Below are 18,769 nucleotides of genomic sequence, written 5' to 3'. Positions count from 1 at the left end.
CCTGTGTTTCATGCGCTGGTGCATTCTCCCATGCTGTACACACTGTTCCTCCATCTCATGACAGCGACCTCGAAGCTTTTCCACACTATCCTGCAGGTGCTCCTTCTCTAAAGAAAGCTGTTCTACCTCGGCCCTGTACACCCACATCCAACACAAACACACACACACACACACACATTACTTCATGTACAAGCACATACGTAAGAATGCTGCTCAAGCTGTTCACATAAAAATGAAAAAGGTCAATTTGTGATTGCTTCTTTTAAATTAATTTATTTGACCAGCAAGAGAGTTGCAGCAAACTGAATTGCTATTTGGAGATCTTGAGCATTTAGCCAGTATATTATACTTGGCAGATAGAGAACGGGTTTAATTTTACATTTGGGTTGAAAACCATTATTGTGCAAAAAAAATTAAAAGAAATAAATCAAATAAAATTCGAGAGATACAATGCAGAATACCTGCCAAGGATACGGAAAGATGGAGGATTCACAGCGTGATTTCAGCATTGGGTAAATGCTGATGAATGCCAATGGATGGTAAGAGATAATTGGTGATGAGCTATGTTTCAATTGCTCCGTCCAAGTGCTTTGGGAGATGCGTTTGGTTGGTCTATTCTGTACAGTCAGCCTTAAATGGCATAAATCATGTGTTTTTTGGCCAACAGACTGAACTGTACAAATCTTAAAGGACCATCAAAAATAATACAAGTGGGCAGGCTGAGCATGAGACTGTAAAGCGAGCAGTGTCCTGCATCTACTGGAGTTAAAAATTTATTTATTTTTTTTACACTAGTACTTTATGCTGTGTTCTCCAACTTAAACATTAGGCTCAGTATATACTAATACTTTGATTATTTATCACAGCCATAGTGCTTTTATTCCTGAAATTTCTGCATACAGAACACATTCTGTATTCAAGTTCACATGGCTTACAGACCTACTTGTTCTGGGCTTATTAAAGTTTGGATTGATTGAACTGATTCAATTAGAGTTAGCAGTCAAATAGGTTAGAACGTATAAGAACTCAATAACAAGTACAATACTTTTGCTATCAGTGGGCTGTGAGTTCTATGACAGCAGTGTAGAAAACATCTACTGTATGATATACTGTCCTCCTATAAATGTACAGAATGATAAACCTGACAACATCATAAACTCCTGGCTCACAACCGCTCACACCTTCATTTATCCACCTGTGTGCAGACAAACAGCTCAGCCTTTGGTGTTTGCATCACTGAAACACTGCACAATACCACATTAGTAGTAGTACCAACCTACTTGGTATTGGGGATGTGAACATTTTCCCCTCTTGTTCTGTTAGGACTGTAGTACACTACAGAGAGTTAAGAATGTTATTACGTTATAAGCATTTGTATACATGTATAAATAAATAGGAAGACATTCTGAGAACTTACTGAACGTGATGCTAAAAAGGTTATCGGAAGGGTTTAAATAAATAAATAAATAAATAAACAAACAAACAAACAAACAAAGCAACAAATAGCATGACTAGTTAAAAATGGCAGATTACTACATTACAAACCTGAAACATTTAAGTTCATGACAAAATTATGTTACTGCCTCCTTGCGATGTTCTTTGCTTAAGAAAAAAATGTTTCATCTTCAGAGGTTTGCTGCTGCTAATGTTCACACCAGTGGCTTCCTAAAACAGGCTAATTAATGTATTTGAATACTATAGATTTTACTAATTAAATGCTAGTAACCACACAGCCCCAGTTTATGATAATAACTCCTAATATGTGACCTAGATCAAATGTAATACATAATGATATTTGACAGAAAGATATGTTCGGTAAACCTACAGCATAATTTAATACGCATGTTTAATTACAATAGGTTTCTTGATTTATTTACACACTCAATGTAATAACTAACACACAAATTGAGTAGTGTTTCTAGATACTTTCTAGATTTGAGTCATTTGGATGTCTATGTTCATTTTTATGAATTCTTTTTATTTATAAATACATTTATGTTGTTGAAACATGACTGTACGTTTCCTGAGAGAGGTTTCTGCCTACTTAACTCAATTCAATACTAATAGCAATGTTAAAAGAAATCCAAATACATGCTGACTCATGTTGCAGATTATTGAAGTGCTTGTAAAAAGTGAAGTGCAGTAAATTTAAATAGACTGCGCATGTAAATTAGGTGGATGATTCGGTTTACAGGTTAGCTGTTCAGCAGTCATGAAAAAATTTCTACTGGCTTTGTTAGGTCAGTGTATTTGAAAGGATTCTGGAAGACATTTAGCAACTGGCTATAAATCTTTTTTTTTTTAAAAAACCTTTCCATTTATGCTTGTTTATTTTCAGGAGTTTCTACTGTGGAATAGAAACCAAACTAAACTGAAGAAAACCAAGCATGTCAATAGGCAGATATTAGCATGTGCATGTTCAGAGTGCATCGCAAGACCTACTCTATATATTTGAGCAATGTCCAATGTAGCTATGGAAGTTACTTCTATGCAAAATCAGATATTTAACTGAAATTTGTGAGGTTCCAGCTACATAAAATTCCTCGCTTGCAAGCAGCTTACATTAACAGTTAGCGCGGCTCATGGCTATAAATAAGACAAATCAATTTAAAGTGGTTATTTTGTGTTTTGTAGTGGCCACTTTTGACCAGTGCCACACACTCTGAACAGATTAGACATTTGTTTTAAACCCAAAGTGGAGAATAAACACATTCTTTTTTTCGTTGTCATTTTTAAAAAAAAAAAAAAAAAAAAAAAGATTATTTATTTTTGAACAAAAAATGTGGCAAACCAAGGAAGTTAAATGAAAAAAAAAATGTAAAGAAAATAAGAAAGAAAAAAAATAAACTCTTCCCATTCTGAATGAGCTGCCTTTAAGTACATAATGTACATAAATGCATATAATTGGCTACAACAAGATGCACAGAGGATCTGCTACAGAAGCTGTGATGGTAAAATAAATGGGAGTTGCTAAACTACAGACAGTATTTTATTTTTCATGTGTTGATCAGTTCTGTTGCTGTATTTATTTTGTGATCAGTTCAATCTGCTGAAACACTTTGCTGAGACTACATCCAGACCATGCTCGTCTTTACAAATAGGTTTTGGCAAATAAGGTTTCAAATAAGGTTTAGCTTTAGGTTTAAAAAAAAAAATTAAATCTGATTGTTGATATTACTGATATTCAAGTTATGTTAATAAGAGGATTTTAGGTCTTGCTTAGTGTCACATAATACATTCATGTCTGACCTTCAGAGTTTCCCATTTCACTATAAACCACCTTACAAAAGTACTCCATCATGTTTCTACTATAAAGTTCGTTTGGACTGGTGCTGTTTGTACACTGGTCCTTGTTAAGTACATTGTAATACTGTGTAACAAAACAGCACAAATCTGTTTATCTGTGTGTCTCCTTGATTTGTCAGTGGAAGAGGGGGTTGGGGAAGAGAGAAAGCAGGGCAGAAGCTGTGTGTACCTTCCCAAGCTGGGATGGCTGACCGTGGCAGATTGCAGGCTGCAATGTGAGTAATGCGCTTTATGCTGTTTTAACAGCTGACTACCCCAGAGGCCTGAGGTGAGAGGCGCATGTGATAGGCGCAGAACAGAGCCAGGGCCCAGGACAGACTGTCATGTGCCAGCGTACAGCAACAGATCCCTGACTGGGACATGAGCATGGACAGGATGCGACGCTCTGGATAACACTGCGCACAGCTCTGCACTATATATCACCCTCATATTGTGTCGTGTCGTATGAAGCCGTGGCGTACAATCAGCACAATTGTAAATAGGGCAGGAAGTCACTTATCTCGAAAAACGTTGAGATGTAGACTTCATTTAGCATTTGAAAATGATTGATATGAGCTTAAAGCAACCACACTGATTGGATAGAAGGGATATTTTGGTATATTTAGTTATGACGGAGTATTTAATTAACCCAGGTTCTGGATGGCTTCCACATGCACTGTTTACATGTGACAAATAAACCTTGAAACTTAGCCCAGAATATCAGAGCATCCCTAACAGGGACAGAGCCGCATGTTATACAATATTTTAACACAGACCTTCAGCTCGATAGGTCTTCTACAATATAAACATACTTGTGAAAGGAACGGGTATAGCCTCAGACGTATGCGTCATGAATCTGTCCATTTAGCTTTAAGGAAACTGAGCACTACTCGCCTGTTAGACTGGGTCAGCTCTTCCATTTTTGAACAAAGAGTGCGACACTCATCCTTCAGCTTCCCTATGAGGCCATTCTGCAAGCTCAGCAAGGCATCCATGTCTGCGACTGTGGCACAGCAACAGAGCAAAAGAAAAGCATAAATAACGACAAAGAACACTACTTATCATATAACCACAAATGATCGTTCTTATCATCCAATTAGAAGCAACGCTATGTGAATGGAGTGCTGTGATTTATGTCCATGACATGTCTTTTGAAAAATGCTTTTTGAAGGATGGAAATCTTTTAAAACTTGAATGCTACCATTTAGTGGTTTGTTTCAGAGGGTGCTTTTGGAGATCTATCCCCATAGAATTTCTCTGAATTGTTAAGAGGTCAGAACTATCGTTGTGCTATGTATACTTATGTTGTAGTGCTGCATGCACCAGCCTCTGTGCACATTTGATAAAATCCCTAAAACATCAGACCACACCAATAGCACTACTGTTGAATTCTCGAATCTGATTGCCCAGAAGGTGTTGATTCATTTTCTGTAACAGCACAGCTCTGAATTTGAATCTGTAATTCAATCACAATTGAATCTGAAATTGAATCTGTAATTCAATCACAGGTTTATATTAATTCACTTGCTCTAATACAGTGGTTCTCAACACAGACAGGGCATGATTTGGTAACTCGGTGCATTTTATTGCTTTTCAAATAGCATGTGCATAAATGAAAAATCCCGCGTTCCCTCTCCCTCTGTATTTTCTTTTTGCTGGGGAGAGGCGGAGCTTAGCCTGCCTTTTATCTAGCTGCCAGTGCAGAGCAGTGCTGCCAACTTAATGACTTTTCAGACCCCTTTAGCGACTTTATTTTTTTTGCAAAAAAGTGCCTAATAACAAATCTAGCAACTTTTTGGATAAACCTTAAGAGACTTTTCAAATGTCTCCAGTACTGTCCTGCAAGCGCGAGGTCTTGCTTTCCCGCTGCACTCACACCTCTCTCTGCGTCTGCTCTGTTCAGTAAGTGGCTGAGAGCCGGAGCAGCATGTTCCAGTGATCGCACCACAGCTGACAGACGTGAATGTAAAAAGAAGCAAGTGCAGGTGTCCCACTGATTGATTTAACAATGTCATGGATAACAAGATGCACCCTTCGTCCCAATTTGCGTAATTCGTATGCGAATTATATGTTTCACATGTGAAATAGTACACATTATAACAGCCTAGTTCTCTTGTTCAAAGTAGTTATAGTGTTCAGAAACATTTTGATCATTCATGTTCCATACCTGTCCATTATATAGTTTTATAAAAGTCATAAAAAGTTATTAATAGTAATTTCAAAAAAAGTACAAAAACACCAAAGCAAATAAATGTACTACCTATCTGTCCATCCAAAACAGATTAAGTATACTAAAACTATATTATTTATATATATATATATATATATATATATATATATATATATATATATATATATATATATATATATATATATATATGTGTGTGTGGTGTGCCACATGATAGGGGAGGCTTGGAGGGGCTTTAGTCACAAAAGGTTGAGAACCTCTGCTCTAATACATTAGGATTCTATAGTAACAGCTCATTCATAGTTGTTATAACGTAATAACTTGTTTCACTGAGGTTCCGCAACATTAAATGTAACTGCAAACTGTTATAAGCATGACGTGTCACCATCTTTGATTACAAAAAAAAAAAAACAGCACGTTTTATTCCTCACTCAATGTCTGCTATTTGTTTACAAATGTAGTGTCATTGCAAGTAGTGCATGTAGTAGGCTTATCCTAGAACAATATAAGAAATGGCAAAGGCTCGTACATACTGTTCAGCTTCACTGACCATTTCTGTGCATCACATAGTGTCAGGAGAGAAAACAGCAAGGCGATTCTTTCAGGAAAATAAAAACATGGTCAGCTTTATACCCAGGAACTACAGCTTCTGATTCACAGCTATGTACTGAACATAAACGCTAGCAGCGGAGTACATTTCTGAAGCTGCTAAGCAGGGCTTTCACTGAGATCACTTCTGCAGTGGTCTCAGATAACATATGTATATTTTAAAAAAAACAAAAAACAACAACAATAAAACCCCAGAATTATTATGTTTGTAATCAAAGAAAGATGAGTAAGCTTAATAAGTAGTCAGAGGTTTAAGATGGAGGTCTGCGGGTATACAGTTGATCAATGTTGCTCTGATACGTGGCCAATAAAGTGTTTAACTACCTATAATAAGCTTAGTATAAAACATATAAATGAAACCACCTTAATACTGGAAAATCAGTTCAACATATGGCTTTGACACAACTGAAATAAATGTAATTACTGTATAAGATATATGGACCCGGAGTTTTCCCTTTAACAGATTACTTAAGCGCCTGCATATACATTGATGTAATTATTGCCAAATTTCAGTTTTTCACTTCCTAGTTTAGTATATGTAATACACAGCATCTTGTTCTAGATAACTGCTCTCTTTAATTATACTATAAGCTCGACCTGCCACTTGCCTCACTCTTTATATAACAAATGTTATCAAATCATAACTAATAATAACAAGCTTTAATAAAAAGCATTTTTTTTTTGCATTGAAAAATGCTAGAACTATGCAAAGGACTGCAAAAGAACACGTGAACCAATGTGAAACTATAATAGATAGATAGATAGATCAAGTCAGGATAGAAAATAAGGAAGGAGATAAAGTATGTGAGTGAGAAAAAGAGAAAGATAGCAGACATACTTCTCAATTAGAGAAAGCGAGAGAACTGAACAGTGGTCATATAAGAAGCTTTTCTCGTTCACACATTAGATGAGAATGCATGAAGCACAGTGTGATGTGTAGGGGGAAGTGGTGTGTGCAATTGTCCTGTCACACATCACTAGTTTACTCCCAGTGCACGTTTTTTTGGCGCTGTCGTTGAAATGATCGTTGCATTATACAAACACCCACTGACTATTAGTAACTAGCTGTAGATATTTATGTATACTGATGTAATGTTAGCAATGTTTGCAAGGACAGTAATAAAATACAGCAGAAATATTTATGAGTGACTAGCGTAGCCGAAAGCATCCTGTATTCTCAGAGTTGTAAGTTGATAGCATAGCTAACAGTGAGATAAATGACAGTAGGACCTATATCCTACCAGTACCTAGGTACAAACTCAATCACGCCGCAATACATGCGCACTGTGGATACACAGTCGCACAAAGGAGAGTCGGTCATTCCGACAAAAAGCCTATTCACGGCCAGGCCGCTCTGATAATTCTGTCTCGACCTACTAAGAGTCAATCATTTTAGAAAGGAGAATATGCGAGAGAGCACACAGGGAGGGAAAAATAATTAGCTTGTGCGACTGGCCATTATATGCTTAGAGATGGAAGTGGTCTGTGGTATTAAAGGACTAAATCTATAAGCCCAGAGAGTTTCCTGCTGAGTCTCTGATGCCATTTCTCTTTAGACAACATGTGTGCCATGCAGCCGCGCCAAAAAGAAGTCCTTTGTTTTCCCAGCGCTTTGTTCTGGCGATCAGCATGCCTCACATTTCTCGAAACACAGGTAAATAAACTCGTCGATCCAGATGGTGCAACAGATGTGAGAGCAGCACTCTGAAATCAACAGACAGTGGGCAGTGCTGCCCGCTTCCCCCTCCATTTTTAAACGCTAACTAATATGTAGCACCGCGGCTCTGCAGTGCCGAGCATCTGCTCCCTTCGGCCAGCCAAAGGTTACAGGTGTTCCTGATGCGGAATAGAAGAGGGAGGAGAGAGGGATGACAGGAGGAGGTTGTTTTGGCAAGGGAAAGCACAGCAGAGGACACCCACCATTCCTCTCGTGCTGCGCTTCCATTTGCTGGAGCGTCTGTGTCAGCTCATGCTCGCGCCGTTGAGCCTGGAAGGTCAGAGCAGCCATGTCCTCCACACAACGGCGCTCCAGTGTCTCTTTCTCCTTCCTGCGGAGATACAATGAGATCGAGAGAACGAGAGCAGGTGTGTCACAGATTGTTCTTTAAGGTATTCGACATAAATAAGCCTCAATGACATGCAACGCGCACCAACAAATTTGTGTTGGAGTTATGAATGCAAACCGGTTACTACATTTACGCTCAAGTGTTAAAATGAAGCCGATATTTTTTTTACTAATATAAAATCAAAACAAATTCCATTATGAACTATTGAACCGTCACCAAATCCTGTTACCAAAAACAGTTTCTCTCTTTAAAACATAACTGTGGCCAAAAAGAGGCAGACTGAAAAAAAAATAAAAATAAATAAATACAGAAAGAAACTGCACAAAGTCAAAGTGCATTAATTAACAGCAAAGCCCAAAACTTTTCTCACACACTGGGTTTGGAACGTAGCTGGAGAAGTGACCGTCTCTGCAGGCCTGCTGTCGTCTGGAGTGTGAAGGCGCTCCGCCCGCGAGAGCTGTGAGAGAGAGAGAGAACGGCAAACCCCCGCTGGGCTTGAACAGCGGCCTAAAACACCATCCACACCAGCGCTCAGCAGGGGGCTCGCAAAGGCCTCGCAGCCAGCCATTTGTTAGCACGCCTTTCCAGGGGGCCCAGGCAGGCGTGGGTGCGGGGGCGGCCGGCGAGGGGTGGTGTTTGTCGACCAATTAGCATGAGACAGACCGCCAGAAAGTTCCAACGAGAAAAGTTGGCTTACAGTCGAGTGTCTGGACACCGGCAAGAGGGAGAGGTATACCATTGTTCTGCTAATGCCTCGGAGTGCTTGACTAAGCAGGTGAGATGGAGCATGTGATTTTGAGGTTATGCATGATATAATATGTTGACTATCTGAAGTGACCTTCCAACTTTGTATTCAAAGAGTTACAGGTCCCATCATTGTAAGAATCATGTGTCATAATCTCTCAGCGTACTCTAAAGGTACTCTAAAGCGTACTCAATCCCTAGCTTCCTAGGTTGTGGATCAGTATATCGTGTGCACGAGTTCGGGCACTTGTAAGGACCCTGGCTCACTACACTTTGGGCCACTGATGACTCAATTTCCGGCCATATGACTACGTACTCGCGTTGCAAAATGTCACCACTGGTCTTTATCAACAACAGGCAAGACTAAGATCTTTCTGATATTATGCGTCATATAAATTTGTTAGCTTAATCACACGTGTTTCTGTCATGTCACGTGTTTCAAGCAGAGTCGTAGCCTGGGATTAAAATTTTTTTCAAAAATCATCAAACACTTAAAAGTCTTTAAATAAAGCGCATATAGAATAACGAATAACGGTAAAAATCGCAAACGTACGTACTCAGAGAGCTACAACGATAACAGGCTGCTTACATTTGTACAGAAAGTTGGCTGAGAGTTCGGCCGCTATTTTTCCTCGAGCTGAGAGGCTTCAGAAAACATGACGTCATTTCCAGTAAGGAAACAGTGTGTATTGATGCTCCCTCGCTTTTACGGTGGGATTATTTTTAAGGGCGCGAACGTTCCACTGCATTGGAAGGATTTTGCAATTGAGACAGCCTGATCAGTGCCCTGACTACTGAACTAGGGAGCCGGTTGAGAGCCACACTAAGACAGTGTACTCAAAGACCCCCGAGGGTGAGTGAAGCATAGCCGGGGGGACGTGATTTTTCTAAAGTAGTTACATTGGTGGGAATCACAATCCACCCTTGAATCGAATGGGTTTAATCCAAACCTTAATAACTCAAAAACGATATAAGTAACTGAACCGAATGTGATCTGTCGGTGGAAAGTTCAGGAATAGAACGCTCTAAGGCTCGAATAAATGCACAAAATATTATTCGCACAATTACATAATGTAAACGGTCATAAACAAAATCTGCACCGAGGGGGTCCATGGAACTGATACAGTTAAAGGCATCCCTGGCTACAAAAAAGTATGAGAACTCTATGAGCTCTATGAAATCACTGCTATCACATGCTTGACTTTTCACTCAAGCTGTAGATGCACACACTAAAGTGACAACCAGAGACAACAAGCCATTAGTAAGTAGGGCACCTTGCACCTCTGTTATGTTTTGCATCCATCTAAAAATGAATGAAATTATAAACATCATAGGTGAAATACATTTTAATTCAGTTTCTTTTTATGTAGGGGACCAACTTCACAAAGTTCATGCACAAAGATGATAAAACGCAGATTCAGCTCAACTCCTCTGCATCGCCTGCAGCGACGACACAGAGCCCAGAATGGGTGAACCACTAAATATCACCAGAGAGCAAGCCGATATCTATAAAATCATTATTATATCAATATTTTTACCTTAGAAGTACCTTTACTAGTATTTTTATTTTAGTTTCTTTAATCGCCCAGTCAGAAAAAGTGCTCAGAATGAGGGATTCTTTCTTGGCACAAAACTGTATGCTCTAGCTTATGATGTAAAAACATTCCGCATCATTTAATATAATAGTGTAGCACTAAATACAGACATATGAGCTGCAAAATGTGGTGAATCGTAACATGTGATATGTTAAATGCAAATCTTATATACTGTACAGTAGTTGTTAGGTGTTAAACTACCCCCAAAATGAGACAACAGTCTTATTAAAAGTAAAGTAAAGCAGACACACAACAGTATGTAAGGCTTCTTGCTATGCCTGGACAATAGCTGCCCCGCTACAGGAGGTGGAGTTCTGTGGCCTGCTGGGGGCAGTCAGAGGCCGTGTCTCCCATGCCAGGTCAGGGTGTGTTTTCGGAGTGTGTTTGCTCACTGGCGGTAATAATGTGAGTGAGGCCTAATGTCTTGCGGCAGCGAGGCGGCTTTGGGTGGTAGGAGGATCGGTGGCTAGGTGCTGGTGAGGGGAGAGGGCTGCGGGCTGCCTAAGTGGGCACTATTCAAGCTGTTGCCCATTTGATTTGGAATACCACAGACTGCTCGTGCGCAGAGTTTGCAGCACCCCGCGGTGCACCGTGATCCTATGCCAGGAATGACCAAATGCTACCGTTCCTAAAATGTGCGCAAATTGGAGGCAGCCGGTTGGCTTCATCACCGCTCGACAGTACATGAAGAGACTTTGCCACCATTTGTATGGTAACACGTGTGCAGGGGGAAACTTTACAAAGTACACTCGTACCGCACGACAGGAGGAAAACTTCGCCGAAGACACCTGCACCAGGCAAATGGCATAAAACACTCCCAATCTGATTAGAATACTGCATGATTTAACATAATCAAGTGTTGATTATCCTGCAGTGCAATATAAACAGTGAAACTGAACAATCAAGAAGTAGAGAGTGGAGTACAGAACAGAGGTTTCTATGTTAATGAATTGGTGCTACAACAATGCCACTTTATACAAAGTCTACTTAAGTACTATGTGCTTAATTACGCGAGGATTTCAGTACACTGTAATGGACATGTAGGCACAAATCGTTCCAAGTTATCTGCCTGCATTAGACTACGGTATCCTACCTTTATGTATTTAGAAATAATGAAAAATAGTTAGACGTGTAATGAGGTAGAAGGTATGAAGCAGATGTGCAATTATACAAAATCCTCTCAATTATTGCTTATATTTCACACCGAAAGGAGAATCTCCGATCGCTATGCATACACAACATCTACTGCATGGTAAACAGAAGCACACATTATTTTTAACTAGTGATAGCAAATTGACTTAAATTAGTCTAGCATAGAACAGATGGGCAAAGGCAAAGCACTGATAAATGGAATCTGTTAATTAATTTCATACGTAGTTCATATCTAATTTAGCACATCGTCCCATTGCCAAGTACGTGTTTTTTTTTTGTTGTTTTTTTTTTTTTAATGTTTTGTGTTTTCTATAGTCACTGACGTGTCACGGTATCTTGGTGTCTTATGGAGCATAATATGTAATAATAAATAATAAAGTAATATGTGAAAAAAAACAATGCATGTGCTCTCTCTCTCTCTCACACACACACACACACTCTCAGGTGCTTTGCTGCCTTTACTGAACCACAGTTATCACACTTCTCTCCTGTTTTCCTCTGACACACACAGACACACACACACACACACACACACACACACACACACACACACACACACACACACACACACACACACACACACACACATCCCATCCCTCGGAAAAACCACAGACATGAAAGATTCCAACCTGCCACCCCAAGTCACATCTGCTTCCCACACACAACTATTTACTCTCCATCCTAACTGCTCCTAATGCTGCTCCTATCATCCCTACTACCCCCCCTCTATCTCTCCATCCCCCTCCTTCATCTATCCTCTCTCTCTGCATGCTCTCCCCCCTGTTTGTTGCTCCCTCCCACCCTTTTTCCTTTAACTAAACTGGCTCTGGCTTCCTCCATCTGGTCCCCTTTCCTTCAGCAGCCCCGCACCTGTTCACACCTCCTCTCCTGTTGGACCGCATTGAACATTTTCTCCGCTGCCAGGGCTATTCTGGCACCCGCAACCTCTCTGTCATTCAATCCATCTGTCAGAAGTGAACTTTGTTTACCACCAGCTTCTGCTTTCTTCTTCAAGAAATGCAAAGCCCCCTCAAGGTCAGCGGCAAAATGAATTGCAGTTGCCACCGATTTACAAACAACCCTCTCTCTCGCACTCCCTCCGGCAGCAAACTGACACATTCTGGAGCAGCAAACCTTCACTTAACTAACTTCCTGCTTTCACCAATATGTCTATTTTAGAAAGTCATACCGGTTATCACTTACAGAACATAAGATGTTCAAATGTGTGCATTAATAATATTCGCTCGAACGCAAGTAGTCGCAATAGCTGGCAAGATACATCTTTGTAAGAAGCCCGATACAAAAACGGTGTTTGTCCAAAACCTTTGAAACAGAAGCAAAGCTGGTGGCAAGCACAGGACTGAATGTGTGAGAAGGAGGATGAGTGAGTGAGTGAAAAAACGAATAACAAACAGAGTGCTTTCCCTGGATGAAACAGCGTGTGCCAGTGATGTGTCGATGCCCGTGCTCTAAGCAGGGGACACATGGCCGGAGCTCGGGGCCGACCTGCAGGGTGCCCATGCCAGACTCCCCACCTGTACCACCTCTAACCAAAAGCCCATGTGTTTGTGGTAAGAAATCAAAACTAAGCAAAAAAAATAAATAAACACACACAACAGCACAGCTGCTGAAGAGCACAACAAACACTTGCTTTTAACCCAAAAGAAGGTTGGGTCTGGAGATGGCATCCAGAATTTCCGCTGCTCAACCTCATGAGCTTTCTGATGAACTTTATCTCCCAGAAGGAGGAGAGCAGAAGTAGAACCAAACTCCGTGATGAGAACCATTTAAAGTGTTGTACGTGTGTGTGTGTGAGTGAGAGAGAAGAAGAAGAAGAAGAAGAAGAAGAAAGCATCAAATGTGAAACTTTTATGTAATATAAACCATAAATTCATAACGTTTCCATTCACTGATTCGTCTTCAGTAAACGCTTTATCCTGATCAGGGTTGTGATGGATCGGAGCCTATCCCAGTAACACTGGATGCAAAGGGGGGGAGAATTCACCTCAGATATGATGCCAGTCCATCACAGGACATCGTGCACACACTCATTCACACCTAGAGGCAATTTAGAGCAGCCAATCTGGCTACAGACATATTTTTGGACAGTGGCACTAAACCGGAGAACCCACAGGGAACCCATGCATCCACAGGGAGAACGTGTGTAACTTCGAACCCAGGACCATGGAGCTATGAGGAGGCAATGCTACCTGCTGCTATGTAGCCCCGTACACAGCAAGCTGAAATTCACTGTGTGTTCTGACACCTTTCAATCACAGCCAGTATTAACGTTCAGCGATTTGTGCTGCAGTAGCTCTTCTGTAGGATCGGACCACGCCGGCCAGCCTTCACCCCCCATGCACATCAGTGAGCCTTGGGCGACCATGACCCTGATACTGGTTCATCAGTTGTTCTTTTTTGGACTACTTTTGGTAGGTACTAACTACTGCATACTGGGAACACCCCATAAGACCTGCTGTTTTGGATAAGCTCTGACCCAGTCGTCTAGCCATCACAATTTGGCTCTTATCAAAGTCGCTCTGATCCTTACGCGTGCCCATTTTTCCTGCTTCCAACACATCAACTTCGAGAGCTGACCGTTGCCTAATATATCCCACCCTTTGACAGCTACTATTGTAACAAGATAATCAATGTTATTCACGTCACCTGTCAGTGGTTTTAATCTTATGACTGATCGGTGTGCATTAAACCTATATAGAACCAAAACTTACAGTGGCCAAAAAAAAGGGTGTCATGGACAAAGAGCAGGAAGAAAATCAACTCATCTTCCAGAAACAGTAAGTAGGGCACTTTCTCTGGGCAGAGCTGGCCCAAGTGAGAACAGTTGCACCCAACAGATTTGCCTTCACTTTGCCTGGGGGACTCATAACATTCTGTCCTATGCCAGCGTGCCTGACTGAGAGCTAGGCCATGGCACTCCAATACTGCTCCATGGTTTTCCTTCCCCTCAAAGTCATTACTAGGACTGTTTAACAGTACAAGTGCATTTGAAATATACATCATACGGTTCTACATGTGCCACAATATTTCCTCGAAGGACATTTTCTGCATTTGAACATTAGTATACATCTAAAGTACCAAGGGAATTGGCTATAAGTTAAACAAGCGTATGAGGGCATATGAGGCAAATGAAAACCTTAAACGTATGACATGAATTAGAATTGAATGTTTGTTTGTTTTTTTGTTCTAAAGGAATCTAGACGCTTATTAAGCGCTAAGATTATGTCGAAAAATTATACACTTTTGTGACACAAAAAATAAAATAAATAATGTTTTAATGACTTTTGTATACAAAACCAAATACTGATCAGGGCTTGGTTATGTTTGGGTTTAGAAATAATCCAAGATAATGAATAAAAGTGTTTGGCAATTTAAAAAAAAAAAAAAAAAAAAAAAAAAAAAAAAAAAAAAAAAAAAAAAAGTCTTATACCACAGGATTGATTTGATTCTGAATTGATTCTGTTTATAAAGGTGTTGATAAATCGGACTGCTGTTCCAGCTGTAATTCAAATCACAGGTTTACATTAATGCGCTCATTCTCATACGTTATCATTTCTATAGGAACAAATCTTTCACAAGAACTTGTATGCCAGATGCGCCACATAATCTAAGCCTAATAATGAACAGATTTAAAAAAACAAAAACATGCTGTTATTTAACAAAAGGTATTTTCTGTTAGGACACATATTTAACATTTATGGAAGGAGTCTCGAGTGTCAGTGCTTTGTAATGGCAAGTTTTCTGCCACGGGCGATTCTTCAGGACCGAAAACTTTGCACTTTCCGACATGACAAGTGGTGTCTTTCTTTTTCTTCAAGAGAGAGAAAAAGAGAGGCTATTGAGGGAGTGACTGGTTATAGCTGTTACAACATAAGTGATTACACGTCTCATGTACATTAAATGTAAAACAGTTCAAAAGTATGACCCGTTGTTCTTTAATAAATTTAAAAATTATGATCAGTCAAGTTGCTGTGGTATAATAGGATTTAAAAACTTTGGCATGGGCTGTTATTGAAAAAATAATTAACATTACACCGCTCCAGCATTGATTATTTTCATATAACAGCAGGCCTAACATGTTTCATTACTCATATATAATAAAGTGAAAACAATACAAACGACGAAACATTTATTAATAACAATTAGTAATACACTATTAACCACAAGCAAATTGTGGATATGACTACATATTTGCCCTTCAGCTATTCTGCGCTTGACAGATGAGGGAAGCTCTGGCAATGTGTGAGGATAATCAGGTTCAGAGACAATGTTCTCCTGGGTATATACGGGCTCCCAGTACAGAGCTGCAAATGAATGGCACACATGTAACTGCCTTGAACTTGGTTAGGGCATTAAATAATGGAGTAAACGACTGGCAAATGAGTTGAGGTCTTGTTCAATTGAGGGACATAGCCTCTGGCATGGCATCTGGTCTTATAGGCCAACACAGAAGCATGCTGAATGGGAGATCAAGAGGGGAAGTCACCAGTAATACATGACAGCATCACACAGTGAGACATTTAACCCTGATTGTACAGTCTCTCTGGATAAGAATGAAGGCTGAATTAACAAATTCGACATGTTGGAAGTATGAGCTTCCAGATAGCTATAAAGTTTTCAACTTTTCAGCTTTTTTTCCCTTCTCACTTTTAAAGTAAAATTTGTTGTGTAAAGCGTCTCGCGTATATTCAGTAAATAACCATAAGTAATGGTAAAGGAGCTATTTTTAACATGAACTAATTTTTCCCAAAAGAAGTGACCTTCTGAGGTTTCTAACAGTCTCCAAGTAAGGTGCCCACAAGTAAAAATGATCAAATAAACAAACATTTCTATGTAAAGCTTATACTTGTGATATTTAAATACAAAACAACATTAAACTCAGGAAGTACGGATCCAGACAAGGACATAGACGATGGTGATTTCATCATTCATGATGGCTGTCAAATCTGGCTAAAGAAATCACCAGCACTGGATCTGTATACCACAAAATATATACATACACCCGTACATGTTTTATTATATATATATATATATATATATATATATATATATATATATATATATATATATATATATATATATATATATATATATAAAAATACTCAATATATACATTTGTGGGTGAGAAGACTACCTTTTCTGAGACTACTGTGTCCCAACATTGCAACAAAAAATCAACAAATACTCAAATCGCAATACTTGTGGACATCTTCACAATAAACCAATGTTCATGACCTGATATTTTGTTGTAACATATACTTAAAACCACACACATGCAAAGTTAATCATGATATAGATAAAGTTGAATATAGATTCAACTTATAGACTTCTACATAAAAATATAGAAGTCCTGGCTTATTTTTAGTTCAAATTATTCTAAGTATATTACTGCTGCTATGGCTTATGCAGTAAGTACAGTCAAACTGATAGGAAAGTCTGTCCTGGTAGTTTAAGGGGTTAATGTTGAATCAGTGTCTTACTATGGATTTATTAAAACAATGACAGCTAATGACATTTATATATTATTATCTTGATAAAATGGTCATGTTGCCCAGCCCTGACAGCTAGTACTAATCTAGATTTTATTATTTTTTTTCTACCTAGTGTGATATCAGCATTATAGTCATGCCAGGTTAAATGTATAATTGGCTCAGGCAGCATCATGCCTTTTTCAATGTTATGCCACAAGTTCAATCACCGTGACCTTGACTTTCCTTCTATTAGGATTTAATAACCTAGATGACTGATAACCTACAAGAATATACTGCAAATATTTCTTTAGAACGCTACATCCCTATGCTCACCAGACTTTGGGACAAACTTTAATTCATTCAAACAAAAGGCCATGTGATGTCATGTTCTGAGAGGTCGAGAATGACAGAAGACAAAAGCGGTGGTCCTGCCCTGTGCCACACGAGGAGGGGGCCTGCAGCCCTGTAGGCGAGGCGTGAAGACGTGGCAAGGTCTCTTGCCAGGCCAACGGGCACACCACTGTCAACATCATGGAGCTCTCCCGCCTGGCCGGCAGCGGTCCCAGCTGCCCCATCCGTTACTGTCTGATTAGTTCTGCTAAGCAGCCCCTCCTCTCACAGCCCTGCTGCCATCTGCTCCCCCCAACAAGATGGCTGCCGCCCAGCACCTCGCACACCGCCCTCCTACCTGCCAGTGCCCGCGCCCGCCCTCGCCCCAAAGCGCGAACATGGCTTCTCACGGCTGGCGGCAACCTCCTTTCCTTTTTCCCCTACTACTTTTCACGAAGGGCACAGGCTTCGTGCTTTTGTTGCCCGTCGGATGGTACACGCACCTCCCACCGACTTGGTCTTGCAGCAGTTTGGTGGAGCGGCAGACTTCACGCACAGTGGCAGCCTCCCTCTGGCATGGAGCTGCATCTGCTCGCTCTTTTATTCATTTTCCCATTCTCGCCTATTCGGGGGATTGTGCTCTGCCCTCCCACACACACATACACACATACACACACTCGTGTGAGGTTGAAGGAAGGCAGAGAGGCGTGTAAAGTTTAATGGAATTCTGGGGTGGGATGAGAAAGTGCTTAACGCCAACGCTGCAGTGGGTCTTCAATGCTTTATGGGCTTTAGAACAAGAACTTTTTTCAGAGGACAAGTCAATGACACTGTCAGCAAAGCGCAAGAGGCCTCCTGATCATCAGTATGAGCGTTACGGAGACACGGTTTCTCAAAAGGCCGTAAGAAGTTGTGTACTGCCCCCTCTCCAGACCTCTGTGCGACAGTTCTGCACATACTACACACCAAACTCTCCCAATTAAATCGAAATGCTTTAAACACTTTCATGCATCATGTCTATTTCTGAAGTGTGATGATCCACAAACACATTCACTTCTAAGGCCATGTGTCATCTCGCGCTGCAAGCATAATTTCAATTAGGTCTTTGAAATGAGAGATTTACTAAAAATAAACGTTTGACAAAGCTTTAGCACAAACAACAAAACATGGCTCTCTGCATTCTGGTCCAAAGCAAACACAAAAGCGTGGTCTTGATAAAAATCTGTAATGCAGGAGGAAGCATGCTCTAGTCCGGTCACATTCGCACCGAGCTTGAGATTTAGGGAAAAGGTTGAGCTCCGCTGTACT

The 18,769-nt window shown here is 40.2% G+C and overlaps 1 protein-coding gene across 5 annotated transcripts in view; it reads right to left on the bottom strand.

The window, feature by feature from the left end:
* sdccag8 (SHH signaling and ciliogenesis regulator sdccag8) overlaps window positions 1-18,769 on the bottom strand; it is a 56,555-nt gene that overhangs the window by 18,384 nt on the left and 19,402 nt on the right. For all 5 annotated transcript variants that reach the window (XM_047154293.2, XM_017464170.3, XM_017464169.3 and 2 more), the window contains 3 exons: window positions 8,003-8,130; window positions 4,180-4,288; window positions 2-133 (listed from right to left, as the gene is read on the bottom strand). In XM_047154293.2, the coding sequence (XP_047010249.1) occupies window positions 2-133; window positions 4,180-4,288; window positions 8,003-8,130 (369 nt within the window). The remainder of the gene's footprint in view (window position 1; window positions 134-4,179; window positions 4,289-8,002; window positions 8,131-18,769) is intronic.

Source organism: Ictalurus punctatus, chromosome 3 (genome assembly GCF_001660625.3).
Source record: "Ictalurus punctatus breed USDA103 chromosome 3, Coco_2.0, whole genome shotgun sequence".
In the NCBI taxonomy this organism is placed as follows: Eukaryota; Metazoa; Chordata; class Actinopteri; order Siluriformes; family Ictaluridae; genus Ictalurus; species Ictalurus punctatus.
Note: the sequence above shows the minus strand (reverse complement) of the source record. Positions and strands in the feature narration are given on the sequence as shown.